Raw genomic sequence first — 16,496 nt, 5'->3', positions numbered from 1 at the left:
TATAGGGAGAGGCTGAACAGGCTGGGGCTGTTTTACCTGGAGCGTCGGAGGCTGAGGTTTACCTTATAGAGGTTTACAAAATTATGAGGGGCATGGATAAGGTAAATAAGCAAAGTCTTTTCACAGGGGTCAGGGAATCCAGAACTAACGGGCATAGGTTTAGGGTGAGAGGGGAAAGATATAAAAGAGACCTAAGGGGCAACCTTTTCACGCAGAGGGTGGTATGTGTATGGAATGAGCTGCCAGATGAAGTGGTGGAGGCTGGTACAATTGCAACATTTAAGAGGCATTTGGATGGGTATATGAATAGGAAGTGTTTGGAGGGATATGGGCCGGGTGCTGGCAGGTGGGACTAGATTGGGTTGGGTTATCTGGTTGACATGGACAGGTTAGACTGAAGGGTCTGTTTCCATGCTGTACATCTCTGTGACTCTATAAAATCAGCTGGAGGATTGTGTCCAGTTCTGCGCCTTGCAACTCAGGAGAGATGACCAGACTTATAGAGTATGCATGGGGAGTAGGCAGGGTGGCTCAGCGGTAAGGCACTACTAGCTCACAGCACCAGGGACCTGGGCTTGGGCGACTGTCTGTGTGGAGTTTGCACATTCTCCCTGTGTCTGCGTGGGTTTGCTCCGGTTTCCTCTCACAATCCAATCGGCCATGTTACATTGCCCCATAGTGTTCAGGGGATGTGTAGGTTAGGTGCATTAGGCAAGGGTAAATATAGGATAACAGGGTGTGGGAAATGGGTCTGGGTGGGTTACTCTTTGGAGGGTCGATGTGGACTTGTTGGGCCGAAGGGTCTGTTTCCACACTGTATGGATTCTCACAAAAAGATTTGCGAGAATGGTGACAGTGATGGAGAACTTCAATGATGTGGATGGATTGGAGAAGACGGTTCTGGATAGAGTGGATTGAAAGAAACTGCCCGTTTTTGGAACGATGGAGAACCGGGGACAAAAAATGTAAGATGATTTAGAAAAAAGGGGAACAGTGACGCTGTGTGGGAGTGTGGGGGGGGGGTCCTTTTTACAGAGCAGGTGGTTCGAATCACAGCTTTCAAAAGAGAACTGGGGCATTCTCCGAAGAGAAAATACATTGCACAGCTCTCGGGATATATATGGGGGAGCGGCTCTGAATGGGCACAGACAAGGCGGGCCGAATGCCTTCATTCTGTGCTGTATCTATTTGGTAATTTTATAATTCAGTTCGGGTCCTAAAAGGGAAAGAGGACGGGTGAAGTGTCTGAGGAATAATCAAACCACAAATGTCAGCTCATGGCGCAGATTCTGAGGCCCCCGCGCATTGCTGAGGGAATGCTCCGGGGTGGGAGTCCACTTTCGGGGGACAAATACACTTCCAATGGTGGAGCACTCCCTCAGCAATGCGCCGGAGACTGGCTTTTCCGTGCTAGAGCCTCAGGTGGATGTCTAAGATCCTGCTTCGAAGCCAGGGAGGGGTCCTTTCTCCTGACCGAATATTCATTCCCCCCATCACCATCCCATCAGCGAGCGGCCGGGTAGCTCAGATGTCCGCACTGCTGCCAGGGACCCGGGTTTGATTCTACCATCTGTGGGGAGTTTGCGCGTTCTCCCTGAGCCTGCGAGCAAGTTAGTTCCTAACTTTAGGGCCGATTGGCTTCTATCTGCGCTGCTGGGATTCCACAATCACAAAACCTCCTTGCGGCATTGGCTGTTTTATGGGAGCTTGCAACAGTGAGGGCTCTTTCCTTGCCCAAGAGATGCTTCGGGGCATCCTGTGCTCGTAGTCGGCGCTATTTAAAGGCGATTTGGTGGCCTTTGCCAGCCTGTTCACCTTAAGATCGGAAACACGAAGCTCACCTGAGTAAAGCGAGAGGCAAGGGTTAAAGGTTTCCTTCTTGCCTTTGGAAAGCAATCTGCCTTGGAACCTAGTTACAGAGAAGATCTGGCAGTGGCGGGACACTCAAAGAGATTCCCCACCCCACCCCTCCGTCCCCGCCCCGGCCAAGCTCGGGTATTGGTCTGAGTTCTTCCAATATCGCGCCGCATCCTATTAATTTCCTCTCTCGGGACAAGTTGCGAAATTTGTTTAGGGCTGGCACAGAAGGAGCCCGGTCACACTCGTGCATGTGACCCGCAGCCAATCAGGCGCAAAGAAGATGCTTATAAAAAAAGGCACGCATTAACTGTACCTTACACGGTGCCTGTGCTTCTTGCAGTGCTAGCCGTTAGCTCCAACTTGCAATTTGCCAAGTTCAGCGCGGACACTACCTTGAAGAGGGGAGCAGGTATGCACGGGCTGAGGGTGTACTTTCCCCCTTTTGCGCTTTTCCCCCTTTCTTGCCTGCCCCCTGATAGCAATCCATACTTTTCAGAATTGAGACTGTGTAAATGTGTGTGCGCGTGTTGGAGGCGCGGGGAGTGGGGAGAATGTTGTAAAGATGCAGCGAAGCGAGCAGGACCCGCCGCCCGGTGCCTTGGACTGTCCTATTGCACAGAAATCAGAACTGGATGCTTTTACATTCTGCTTTTCGTGTGAGGTGCAGTTTTACCTGCGCCACTTTTGCTATTGTCTGACAAATCTGCAGCAACAAGAACAGAAAAGCCGAGTAGGTCTGGCAGCATCTATGGTGAGAAATCAGAGTTAACGTTTCGGGTCCAGGGGTCCTTCCTCTTTGACAAATTCCTGTAAATGTAGCTTTTTTTTTGCAGTTAACGTTTTTTCCCGTCCACCTCCTGTTATTCATTCTTTTTGCGCATCTCTCTCTTCCAGGATAATATGCGCGATATCACCGGTTCGATCACTGTCAGGGTGTTATCCTGACTTGGAAACAAATCGCCCTTTTCCCAGGAAGGGTCCCTGGACCTGAAAGGTTAACTCTGATTTCTCACCACAGATGTTGCAGGCAGACCTGCTCAGCTTTTCCAGTTTTACAACATCCGCAGTACTTACGGTTTTTAAAAAAAAAACATGCAGCAAATTTGCTCAGTAAAAGAAACCAATTTTAAACAGATTATTGAGGTGATAGTTATGCTACTTTCAGTGCAGTTTGATTCAGCAGATGGTCAGCGCTTCGGCGGTAGTTGCAAGGAATCTGTGCGTATGTCTCATGGTGGTTTTTCAAGTCGCTTGCTCTCCCGCAGGTTAAGATGATCAGGAGCCTTGGTGCTGGGCTGCTGGCCTTGTCGGTCACCGAGGTGCTGCTGGGTCTCGCCGTCTTCTCGCTCATCTTCCTGGTGATCCACAGGCGCCGGATCCGAATCCCCCAGGGGCTTCAGGAGCCGCCGGGTCCGTCCAGCCTGCCCCTGATCGGCAGGAACCTGCAGCTGGGACCGAACCCGCACCTGAGACTGACCGCCCTGAGCAAGCAGTACGGAGACATCTTCCAGATTCAGATCGGGAGCCGGCCGGTGGTGGTACTGAGCGGGCAGGACACGCTCAAGCAAGCGCTCATCAAGCAGGGAGATGGTTTCGCCGGGAGGCCGGATCTCTACAGCTTCAGGTTCATCAACGACGGCAAGAGCCTGACCTTCAGCCAAGAGAACTCCGAGGTGTGGAGGATCCGTCGGAAGCTGGCGCAGAGCGCGCTGCGCACCTTCGCCACGGACGAGTGCAGGAACTCCACGCACTCGTGCCTGCTGGAGGAGCATGTGAGCGGCGAGGCGCAGCACCTGATCGGCATCTTCACCGAGCTGACCCGGAGCCGCGGCGCCTTCGACCCGGTCCGCTACATCGTGGTGTCGGTGGCCAACGTCATCTGCGCCCTGTGCTTCGGTAAGCGGTACGCCCACGACGACCAGGAGTTCCTCAGCGTCCTCAGCGTGGCCGACGAGTTCGTGAAGGTCGCGGCGTCCGGTAACCTGGCCGACTTCATCCCCATCCTCCGCTTCCTGCCCGGCTGCTCCATGAGGAAATTCATCAACATCAACATCCAGTTCACGAACTTCATCAAGAAGATTGTCACGGAACATTACAACACCTTTGACAAGGTGAGAACCCACCTTTGTGTTTTTCCCCTGTAAAACTTAGCCCTTTTTTTTGCAGTTCTCGTCCACTTCGTGTTATTAATTTTTAAAAAAACTCATCTCACCTTTCCAGGATAATATACGCGATATAACCGATTCCCTGATCGATCACTGTCAGGACAAAAAAATGGACGAGAATGCCAACATTCAGATATCTGATGAAAAAATCGTCAGCCTGGTTAATGATCTATTTGGAGCTGGTGAGTCTGTCACTCGTGCGTTTAATTGATAAAACTTTCAACTGTAATGTTATGGGAAGGTTTTGGATCCGTTTTCTTTTGCCGTGAAAGTTTTTTTTTGAATTAAATCATTTATTGTCACGTGTATTCAACTGAAAAGTTTTGGCGTCGCCATGCACAGGCGGCATTTCATTAATTTAAATAAAAAGTAAAGATTGCTTGAAGACAATCGAAGTGCCTTCAAACCCTGTGCAAACTGCCAGCTCAACTAACGTCCTTTTAAGAGTCTAAATTGACATGCTCAAGCCGCCCACACCAATCACAGAATTGTTAAGATGCGGAAAGAAGCCACCTCGTTTTCCGCAGGTATGTCAGAGCCCGGGCGTCCTTGGGGAAGGAGCACGCGGTGTCAACCAACACCCTCCAGATTTTCAGTGAAAAGTGGCCACCGCAGGGAGTGAAGTGTATTATTTCCCCCTCCAACTCTATTTTAATTTTAATCCCTGCCCTCCCCTTTACTGTTTGGTCATGCAGCATTGCCCATTGATGCTTGTCACTGACCACTTGGATGTTTCTTTTCTTCCTGGTGGTGGAAACTGAATAAAGATTCATACACCTTGTGTCTTTCACTGTGTCCCACACCTGCGCACACGCACAACATGGTTGCTGGGGATAATATAAGCACTTCCGCAATTAGGCGGTAGTGTGTGGGGGGGGGGGGAAGAAATATTAACAGGAGATTTAGAATCTCATTTTAGGGCACTGGCTCTGTGCTGGCTGGGGCTACAGTCAGTGCGTTCCTGCTGTTGTTGGTTTCTGCTGTTGTTTTGGAGGAGGAGAGTTTTTCTATCCGCTTGTTGAGGGAAGACATTTGTCCTTTTGTTTTTCTTTATTGTTTTTCTTCCAAACAAAAAAGTCATCTCGTCCTGTACGCACCAACATTATTCTGATTTGGAAACAAATCGCTCTTTTCCTCCAGCCCGGCAGGGTGGGTCACCTCAAACCAAATGGATTGCAGCCGTTCAAGAAGGCAGCTCACCTTCTTTCTCAAGGAAGTTAGGAATGCTGGCCCAGCCAGTGAGCCCACCTCCCCAGAAAGAATAATGCAGAAGATTGGAGAAGGCTTTTCCACAGTGGTACTGATGAGTTTTTGTTCTTTTTGAAGGTTTTGACACCATAACCACAGGGCTGTCCTGGACTATTATGTACTTGGTTAAATATCCTGACATTCAGAAGCAAGTGCAAAAGGAAATAGGTGAGTCTAACTGCAGAGGGGGAGCAAAAGTAAAAGCTTTTATTCTTATAAAAATGGGCTGCGATTTTTCAACTTGGCTTTGGTCACTGCCAAGACTGACTTCTGTTTGTGTTTCCTTTGTTCTTTTCAGATGAGAACATTGGCAGAGCTCGAAGCCCACAGATATCGGACAAGTTACTACTGCCATATACAGAAGCTTTCATATTGGAGACCTTCCGCCACTCGTCCTTTGTCCCGTTCACCATTCCTCACTGGTAAGGCAGCTCAGGTTCACAATCAACCAGCTCCAAATAAGGCATTTAGCTCATCTTGCCTATGCAATCTTTTTAAAGAACTATCCAATTAATCTCAACCCTTACCTTTTGTTTCTCATGGCTCTGTAATTACTTTGAAAAAATGTGAGAATTAGGAACAGGAGTAGTTGATTTAGCTTGGAATCTAGCATTTTGCTTGGAATCTAGCATTTTTCCAGAGACAGAATGTTAGAACCAACTAGCATTCTTTTTATGTTTCTTGCTTTCTTTTTACATTAGAAACCGTTGTGCAGTTTTTGTTTGAAGTTACAATTAAATATGTTGCCACTGCTTTTTTTTGTACGATGCACACTAAATGATAACAACTTGATAACAACAGATTCCTTCAAAAACAATACTGGAGATTAAATTCAGATGGTTGAATCTGCTAGGAATCTAGAAGAGGATGAAGCACAGAATCATTATGCTTTATCCAGCATTAAGCTAAAGCTCTCCTTTTGAAACTTCACCTGACCACTTGAGTCTTTGGTCTTCCATATGAGAATATTCTGAAACACCATCTGCTTTCTTAGATACCATCTTACGAAAAGCAGAGTTCTGACTGGTGTCTTGACCAATTTTTATCCTTCGACCAACATCACCAAACAGGTGACCTGGTCATTGTGGCACATTGTTGTGTGCATATTTCCTTTAACCTGTCTGTCTAGCTGTCTTTCTTTCTCTTGAGAGGTTCCCTACTTGATGCTGCACTTTGCAAATGCATGAAATTGTAAAATGCTGTTACTGCAGATTCACCAGCTCTTTACAGTCTTTCACTTGGGCACAGCATGGCAAAATTGTTTCTTAGTCAGTGGAGACCAACTTCACAATTCTTAATAATGTAAACCCTTATATTTAGACAGCAAAATACTGTGGATGCTGTAAATCTGAAACATACATAGAAAATACTGGAGAAACTCGACAGATCTGGGAGCACCTTGGATAGAGAAACAGTTAATGTGTTGAGTTCTTCAGAATCTCTAAATGCTGAGCTTCTCCAGAATCTTCTGTGTTTGTTTCCTATGTTTGGGATCCTTTTCTGTATGATTGGAGACTTGGAGCTGCACTGTGATGTGGTTTCCAATGACTTAGCGAGCCATTTCCCAAAAACCCAAGTTGTGGGTCTAATCTTTGACCTGGAAACTAATGTATTTTAACTTTTATTTAGAATAATAAGGGTTGCAGCACTTCTCCCTTGAATATCCTTTTAAAAGATCGCTGCTTCTAAACTTCCTGATGAATTTTTGTCTAACGCTCGCTCTCATGGTTTATTGGGTATATAGAGAGTGAGCATATCCATTCAGAGGATCTCCTCATGGCTCTGTTTCTGGGTCTGGTCAAAATTGCTATGAATCCTGGATGTGTGGGCTGTGGGGATGTATCATTCCAACTGTTTTCATCTCTACCATCCAAATTTCCCTGGAGACTTTACATGCAGTGCTCACCGATAAGCTTGTGGTCTATTATGATGCAGGATGTTAAGTGAATACATGGTACTTAAGTCGTCTTTTTTTAATTTCAGCACAACAAAAGACACAACGCTGAATGGATATTTTATACCTAAAAATACATGTGTTTTTGTGAACCAGTGGCAAGTGAATCATGACTCGTAAGTATGATTTTCCTTAGTCTTGAAGTTCAGGGATTTGAATTGGTTGTTACAATTAGCTCCATGTTGTGACTAGAAAAACGATTGGAAATCTGAACTATAGAACAACTACTGTCATTTCAACGTCTGGGTAACTTTCTCATTCCAATATGCAATTGGATTTCTTTCCTGAATATCTATTTCACTTTAGCTAGGATTTGCTGCCACCAAAAGTTAGCCTGTAAAACCTACTGTTGAAGAGATTTTCAGCTGATTCCCTAAACATAAGAGCACTCCTATGAACTTGTATAGGTCTTTATTAATGCAACATACTTTCAATTATCAACGATGTCTACAGCCCTAATCAAGACTGCTGTAAAGGCTGCTTCGGCCTTGATATAAACAAGGTGGCAGATAATTGATGTACAAAACAACGCGATGTGGGAAGAGAAGTTCTAGTTAAAATTCCAGCAGCAGTTGAATGGTTGGTTTGAAAAGCTTTTATTCTTTAGTTCACATTGGAGGGCAGTGAAAACATATGCTTGTGTTGATAAGTTTTACCTATAAAATGGTCAAATAAAGCAAAACAATCCTACCTTTAACAATAGGGCTACTTCTGATGGTTGAAACATGGAATCAGTTGTTGAAACACCAATGACAATTGCACTGTAACTATATGTATAGGATTATTATACTACTATTGTGTTTTTTAATTGGCATTCTTGCAAGGTGGGAGTAAAATTATGGTTTCTGTTTGCAGTAAATGCTACCGAAAAGATTCCAAGAATCTCATAATGTAACGACAGTGTTAATGTTGCAACACATATATATGTGGCTGAATGTAGCAGACAGCATGCGTAGTTTGGTAGTCATTTCAACTGCTTCAATTAGACCAATTACTCATTATAATTTTCATTGTTTGGCTTCGTGGCCTCAATCAATGTTGCAGTTTCCAATGGAGTGTAATATGTAATCTTTAGACTGCAGTTACATTGCTGACTATTGGCCCTGAAATTACTGATAAAGGTATTCTGAATGTCTCAAGTATATAGTGCTTTACACACAAATCAGCTCTGTGCTAACATGAAAAAAAGATAAGATTATAAGGTGCCCAGATGACAAAAGCTATGGGGTGAAATCAACTTTTTAAGAGTCATAGAATCATAGAGTTGCACAGTATGGGAACAGACGCTTCGATCCAACTCATCAACCCCAGCCTATTCAGCCTCTCCCGAAAGCACAAACTCTCCAACTGTGGCAACATCCTTATAAATCTTTTCTGAACCTTTTCAAGTTTCACAACATCATTTCTATAGCAGGGAGACTAGAATTGAGCAGTATTCCAAAAGTGGCCTGACCAATGTCCTGTACAGCCTCAACATGGCCTTCTAATGCACTGACCTATAAAGGCAAGCATAGTATATGCCTCTTTTATTATGCTATCTACCTGCACCTCCACTTTCAAGGAGCTATGAACATGCATTCCAAGGTCTCTGTTCACCAACACTCCCTAGGACCTTACCATTAAGTGTATAAGTCCTGCTAAGTTTGCTTTCCCCAAAGTGCAGCACCTCAGATTTATTTAAATTAAACTCTACCTGGCACTCCTTGGCCCACTGACCCATCTGATCAAGTTGCTATTGTACTCTGAGGCAACTTTCTTCGCTGTCCACCAAACCTCCAATTTTGGCGTCATCTGCAGACTTACTAATTGTACCTTGTACGTTCACATCCAATTCCTTTACATAAATGACAAAAAGCAGTGGACCCAACACCAATCCTTGTAGCCCACCACTGGTCACAGGTCTCCAGTCTGAAAAGCAACACTCCACCACACGCTCTGCTTTCTACCTTTGAGCCAGTTCCCCATCCAAATGGCTGGTTCTCCTTGCAAACCTTGCTCACCAGTCTATCATGAGGAACCTTGTTGAGTGCCTTACTGAAGTCCATAAAGATCACATCCACCACTTTGCCCTCATCGATACTCTTCGTTACTTCTTAAAGACTCAAAACAAGTTAGTGAGCTATGATTCTCAATGCATAAAGCTATCTTGACTATCTCTTCAAATACATGTAAATCCTGTTCCTGAGGATTCCCTCCAGCAACTTGCCCATCACCAATGTCAGGCTCACCGGTCTATAGTTACCTGGCTTATCCTTACCACCTTTCTGAAATACCTGTACTGACATCACGTTAACCAATCTCCAATTGTCCGGCACCTCACCTGTGGCTATCAATGATACAAATATCTCAGCAAGTGGCCCGGCAATCATTCCCTAGCTTCCCAGAGTTCTATGGTATACCTAATCAGAAACTGGGGATTTAACCACCTTTATGCATTTTAAGACATCCAGCATCTCCACTTCTGTATTATGGGCATTTTTTAAGATGTTGCTATTTATTTCCCCATGTTCTCTACCTTCCATATCCTTTTCCACAGTAAATACTAATGCAAAATACTCATTTAGTATCTCCCCCATCTCCTGCAGTTCTATAGATAAGGCAGCGTTGCTGATTTTTAAGGGGTCCTATTCTTACCCTCATTACCCTTTTGACCTTAATGAATTTATGGAAACCCTTGGGATTCTCCTTAACCCCATTTGCCAAAGCTATCTCATGCTCTCTTTTTGTGCCTGATTTCCCTCTTAAGTGTATTCCTACTGCCCTTATATTCTTAAGGATTTATTCGATCTCTGCTGTCTATACCTGACAAATGCTTCCTTCTTATTCTTGACCAAAATCTCAATTTCTCCAGTCATCCAGCATTCCCTAAAACTACCAGTCTAGCCCTTCAGCTTACCAGGAATAATACTGTCTCTGGACTCTCGTTATCTCATTTTTGAAGGCTTCCCATTTTCCAACCATCCCTTTCCTTGCAAACATCTGCCCCCAATTAACTTCTGAAAGTTCTTGCCTAACATTGTCAAAATTGGCCTTCCTTCAATTTAGAACTTCAACTTTTAGATCCGGTCTATCCTTTCCCATCACTATTTTAAGACTAATAGAAGTATGGTCTCTGGCCCCAAAGTGCTCCCCCACTGATACTCAGTTACCACCTCTGCCTTATTTCCCAAGAATAGGTCAAATGTTGCATGTTGTCTAGTAGGTACATACGCAGACTATATCAGAACTTTTTCTTGTACACACTTAACAAATTCCTCTCCATCCAAGCCGTGAACACAATGGCAGTCCTGGTCTATGTTTGGCAAGTTAAAATCCCTCACCATAACCACCCTATTATTTTCACAGATAACGGAGATCTTACAAATAACTTACAAATTTGCTTCTGACTGATGGGAGGCCTATAGTATAATCCCAATAAGGTGGTCATCTCTTTCTTATTTCTCAGTTCCACCCAAATAATTTCCCTAGACGTATTCCCAGGAATATCGTCCCTAACTACAGCCATAATGTTATCCCTAATCAAAAACACCAATTCCCCTCCTCTCCTGCCCCCACTTTCTTTCCTTCCTATTGCATTTATATCCTGAAACATTAAGCTGCTAGTCCTGTCCATTCCTGAGCCACACCTTTGTAATTGCTATGATATCCCAGTCCCATGTTCACAACAATGAAGTCAGCGCCTTATCTGTTAGGCCTCTTGCATTGAAATAAATGCAGTTTAATTTATCAGTCCTACCTTGTTCTCTGCTTTGTCCCTGCCTGTCCTGATTGTTTGACTTAACCCTTTTTCCAACTGTACCAGTCTCAAACTGATGGCTCTCCTCACCATCTCCTCAGGTCCCACCCTCACCGTCCCCCAGCCTACTAGTTTAAGTCCTCCCAAGCAGCTCTAGCAAATCTCCCTGCCCCTTTCCAATTCAGATGCAATCCGTCCTTCTTGTACAGGTCACTTCTACCCCAGAGAGGTTCGAATGATCCAAAAATATTAATCCTGCTCCAGATCCTCAGCCATGCATTCATCTAGTCTATTCTCCTATTCCTTCCCTCATTAGCTTGTGGCACTAAGAGTAATCCAGATATTACTACTCTTGTGGTCTGCCTTTTTAAATTCTTGCCTAACTTCCTATGTTCTCTCCTCGAATCTCATCCTTTCCTTGTCCTATGTTGTTAGTTCCAATGTGTGCAACGACTTCTTGCTGGTGCTTCTCCCCTTTAGAATATTCTGCATCCTCTCTGAGACATCTGATGCCTCACTGGCTTCAGAAACGCCTGTCTATCTCTCTGACTACAGAGTCTCCTATCACAACCGATCGCTCGGAACTTGGCATACCCTTCAATAAAATTAGAGCCAGTCTTGGTGCCAGAAATGGCTGTCAGTACTACATTTTCCTGAGAGCCCATTACCCTCCACATTTTCTAAAACTGCATACTTATTTGAGATGGGGATAGCCACAGGAGACTCTTGCACTACCTGCCTCCCTCTCCTACCTTTCCTGGAGGTAAACCATATGCCTTACTGTATCTTTGGTTTATCTCCCTTCCATCACACGCCTTACCTCCTATAAATTCCTCATTGCCTCTAACTGCCAGTCCAACCGATCTATGCAATCCAATAGGATTCACAACCAAACACACTTCCTGTAGACATAATCATCAGTAAGATGGAAACTCTCCCTCATCTCTCACACCCAACAGGAAGAGCACATCACTCTACTAAAGGCCATTTTTGCACCTTAAAAATCTACAGACGCACAAAGTAACTCAGTCTAATTGCTCTAAAGACACTGCTCCAGGTTAGCTTAGCACCTACGTCCTTATATTTTTAAAGTTTAAACAAGAGTCAGATTTCAATTAAAAACATATAATCAAAAAAGAACCCACTCTACTCACTATTGCAAATTTACAAAATACAGTAAAGTTACATTTAAAAACTAGCCACTTAGCTGCTCCCCAGCTGTGAATGCCTGCACATAGGTTTCTCCAAGGTCAGTTGTGAATTTTGCTGTTTAACTTTTCTTAGAAGAACTCTGTCCAGAGATACTTAAAACCAAACAGCACAGGTAGTTCGCTGTGCAGGTTACTGCCTGGTCAGACAGTTATACTGCTCCATTTGATTCACTTGCCATGTGGTCACTGCCTTTTTAAAGTCCTGTTGTTTCAATTTTTTTTTGGATGACCTAGAAGACTTCTACTTGAATACTTCAACTAATTGACTTTCAGACAAAATTACCAAAAGAACTGAGAATGTGGAAATCAGAAACAAAAACAGAAATTGCTGGAAAATCTCAGCAGGTATAGCAGCATCTGCAGGGAAAAAGCACAGTTAATGTTTTGGGCCAAATGACCCAGAACTGAAGAAGAACCGAGATTTTCCAGCAATTTCTGTTTTATAATTGACTCCCAGATTGTGCTGCTACATTTAGCACTAGTGCCTACGCAGAACTATTTGACCTGAACTTCAGAGAACACAGCAATGTACAGTAATTGTATCCAGAGATGACCACCTCTTTTCTTTGTTGTTAATCAAGGTATTCTTTTCCTAATTTGTTTACGTAGGCTGCCTTGGCAGCTGTTTTTTTTTGAATCCCACACTTCGTGGTTCAACATTGCATCAAAGCTCTGAAAGCATAATCATCGGCAGTGTGAAAGAATTGGCACAACTTCAGCAGTGTTTCACTGCAGCTACACACACTCTGGCTTATGATCATGGAATGTGTGCAAATCATGTAAGATACACAGCTAAACCTACAGCATTAGATACGAGGAGTTTTTTTTTACATTACTGTAAATGATACATTTATTGCAGCCCTTATGGTCCTTCTTTGAAACAGTCTTGGAGCAGTCTTTAGTGCTATTTTTAAAATCCCTAAAACACAAGCTGATGATACATCTCTGGTCTCGTCCAGGGCATTTTACATTTTAATTCATTCATGGGTCAGGGTCACTAGTAAGGCCAGCATTTGGTGTCCATCCCTAATTAACCTTGAGTGGAGGGTGGTGAGCTATCACCCTGAACTGTTCTTGTCTATGGGGTATGTCTGTATCCATGGTGCTGTTATGGATGGAATCCAGGATTTTGATCCAGTGAAAGTTTCAACTCTGGATGGTGTGACACTTGAAAGGAAACTTGTAGATCATGGTGTTCCAGATGCCTGTCACCTTTAATCTTCTAGGTGGTATAGGCTGGAGGTTTGGGAGCTACTGTTGAATTTGTCACTGTTCCCAAAATCAATATGATCATACTCCACCTACTTCCAATTCATTGATGATATGCAAATCAATTTTTTTCACTGTTTATTTATTTCTGGAAAAACATCCATTAGTGTAAAAGAAATCTAAATAAGATGTTGATTCCTATCTTGCTCAGCAATGTCACATGAAAGTTAAAATATGCCAACCTCCACTCCCACCAGAACCTAAGTTGGCAGAGTTCCATTTCCAGAGGCTGTTTTAGTGGAGATTCCACCCCTCTCCATTCTTTGACATTACACATGTATTAGATTCAGTGGTGATATTCTATTGTTCACTACCATATTTCATCATCTCAAAATGAGGTTTGAAAGAATGCTTGGAGAGATGATAATGTGACGAATAAGACACAACGTGTCAGGAAATGATAAGAAGAAACAAACAATGGAAGGATTATGGAAATAATTTAGCTATGGGCGATGGCAATATTAACATCCAAATACTTTTCCTTCCATTGACATTAATAGAATTGGGCATAGCGTACAGTGGCCAGCTAATTCCATTTTACCCGTACAATACCATAGCCCAAGGTTGAAATTAGTTTTGGTGAGTGCTGAGTCAATTTCAGACAGTAGCCATTCTATATTAGGTTTCAATGTAAATTGTTGTTTTCTTTTAATTTTGTCAAGTGAAACAACATGATGAAATTTATTTTCCCAGTGCTGTAAATAATAAATATATTCTTGTGTAATTCTTGTGTTCCTTTCTGAAACAGTCTGACAGCAAATTTTACACACTATTATTTGAATGATCCACAATGAGTGTACAAGGTCTGCAGGGTTGGTTAAGTCGGAAGTGAGATTTTGTTTTCAATGAATCATGCAAAAGGGCTAGAAATGTTCACCAAATAAAACCAAAACAAAAATATTGAATTTCTTTTTAAGGTTAATTGCAACATCTGACAACTGGAAAAGCGTAACAAATTTGACTGTCTGAAATAAAATGACAGGTCATCATTTGGACAAAGGTTCTTTGAAGATCTCTGTAACTTCCAGCTCTCAGTATTAAATCAGTCAGTTCTTTTATTTTTGATGTCTGATTCCAGCAAACATTTATAATGTTTAGCTCTGAAATAAATGAACAAACTCTCTTATGCCATTTTCTCTCGAGGTTATAGAAAATTTCATTCAGTTTTCCCACTTGTGTATTTTAGGTCACTCTGGAAAGACCCATTTAGTTTCTGCCCACAACGGTTCTTAAACCCTGATGGAAAAAGCATCAACAAAGCAGAAAGTGAAAAGTTGCTACTGTTTGGCATGGGAAAAAGGAGATGTATTGGAGAGTCCATTGGCCGCATAGAAATCTTCTTGTTTTTCACTGCTCTTGTCCAACAGCTGCAATTCGAGAAAAAGCCAGGTCAGGACATTGATATGACCCCACAGTATGGATTGACTATGAAACACAAGAGATGTGAAGTGCAAGTGGTGCACCGTTTCCCAGCTACTGAATGACCTGACAGTGTCTTAATTCTGCAAGAGCTAAATAAAGAAGTGAACTCTATATTTTTGGAGATTACAAATACATACCAATGGTATGAGGGAATAGTTATACCTTAAATTGTATGTTCTGTTATAATTAATGTATTATGCTGTTGTGCCACTGATGCCTTGTATTTAAAATACCAATGAAGAATTATCTTACCGTATAAGCAGAGCCAAAGAGTAAAGAAAATGAAGTTTGAGAAGCTGTGTTCAAATGTAACTCATGTAACAATGTATTTTTTAAAGTATAAAAGATTTCACTATTTTAGACTGATATTAGACTGCTTCTTTTTACTCCAGAGTGGTGCTGGAAAAGCACAGCAGGTCAGGCAGCATCTGAGGAGCAGGAAAATTGACGTTTTGGGCAAAAACCCTTCATCTATTCCTGATGAAGGGTTTTTACCCGAAATGTCAATATTGCTGCTCCTCAGATGCTGCCTGACCTGCTGTGCTTTTCCAGCACCACTGTGATCTAAACTCTGGTTTCTAGCATCTGCAGTCCTCACTTTTGCCATGCTTCTTTTTACTGTATAAAGGAACATTAATAATTTTTATATTGACGAAATGTCAGATCCAACAGAATAATTTGTTACAAACAAATAAAAGAATGTGAATTTTTTGAATGTCTTGCTATATCTTAACCCATTGTGAAATAATTTAAAATCAACAGATTACATTGAAGTGCAGTTACTGGTCTTCTAACAGCAAATTGTGAAAAGTTATAGAAATGCATGGACTAGGCCAAAGACCAACACCCATTAAGTCCGTCAGCATTTGAAATGGAAAAAATGTGCTAACTGTTTAGGAAAAGACCCTTCTTCAAAACTGGAGAGGACAGGAATACTGTGTTGACTATACAACTCCACAACAGTGAGGGAATTGAGTTACAGGGAGAGAATGGAGAAACTGTGGTTTCTCTTAATAACGAGGGAAGTTTATGGGGTGATTTCACAGAGGTGTTGAATATTGTCAAGAGATTTAATAGCATAGATAGGAAGAAACTGTTTCGTCCAGCAGGAGGAGTAGTAACAAGAGGATACGGATTTAATATATTGGCAAAAAGCCAGGGCCAAAGTTTTTTCACTAGACAAATTGTTATAGCCTGGAATGCATTGTTAGAAAGGTTGTCAGGAACCAACTTTTGTCATTATTTTGGAAAGACAGTTTGTTATGTACTTAGAGTCATTCAGCATGGAAACAAACCTTTCGGTCCAACTCATCTGCGTCGATCAGACATCACAACGTGACCTTGTCCATGTGCCAGCATTTGGCCCATATCCCTCTTACCCAAATTCTCTAATCCTGGCAATATCTTTTCTGCATCCTCTCAAGATTAACAACAGCCTTCCTATAGAAGGGCGACCAGAGTTGTATGCAGTATACTAAAGTGGCCTCACTAATGTCCTGTATGGCTGCAACATGACATCCCAACTACTGTATTCAATGTTCTGACCAATGAATGGAAAGTTTTATAGAACATTAGAGAAATAGCAAGGGAATGGGACTAAATGTAGCTCTTTCAAAAGTCTCATAAGCATA

At 42.8% G+C, this 16,496-nt stretch overlaps 1 protein-coding gene across 1 annotated transcript; it reads left to right on the top strand.

Moving 5' to 3' along the window:
* Positions 1–2,183: 2,183 nt before the first annotated feature.
* Positions 2,184–15,225, top strand: LOC122542487 (cytochrome P450 1A1). Its single transcript, XM_043680254.1, has 7 exons — positions 2,184–2,269; positions 3,126–3,971; positions 4,081–4,207; positions 5,352–5,441; positions 5,572–5,695; positions 7,257–7,343; positions 14,630–15,225. Exons 2-7 carry the CDS (start codon positions 3,132–3,134, stop codon positions 14,925–14,927), a joined length of 1,566 nt encoding a protein of 521 aa, XP_043536189.1. The 5' UTR covers positions 2,184–2,269; positions 3,126–3,131; the 3' UTR covers positions 14,928–15,225.
* The last annotated feature ends 1,271 nt before the right edge of the window (positions 15,226–16,496 follow it).

Source organism: Chiloscyllium plagiosum, chromosome 40 (genome assembly GCF_004010195.1).
Source record: "Chiloscyllium plagiosum isolate BGI_BamShark_2017 chromosome 40, ASM401019v2, whole genome shotgun sequence".
In the NCBI taxonomy this organism is placed as follows: Eukaryota; Metazoa; Chordata; class Chondrichthyes; order Orectolobiformes; family Hemiscylliidae; genus Chiloscyllium; species Chiloscyllium plagiosum.
The sequence above is the reverse complement of the archived record's forward strand: the minus strand, read 5'-3'. Positions and strand labels throughout refer to the sequence as shown.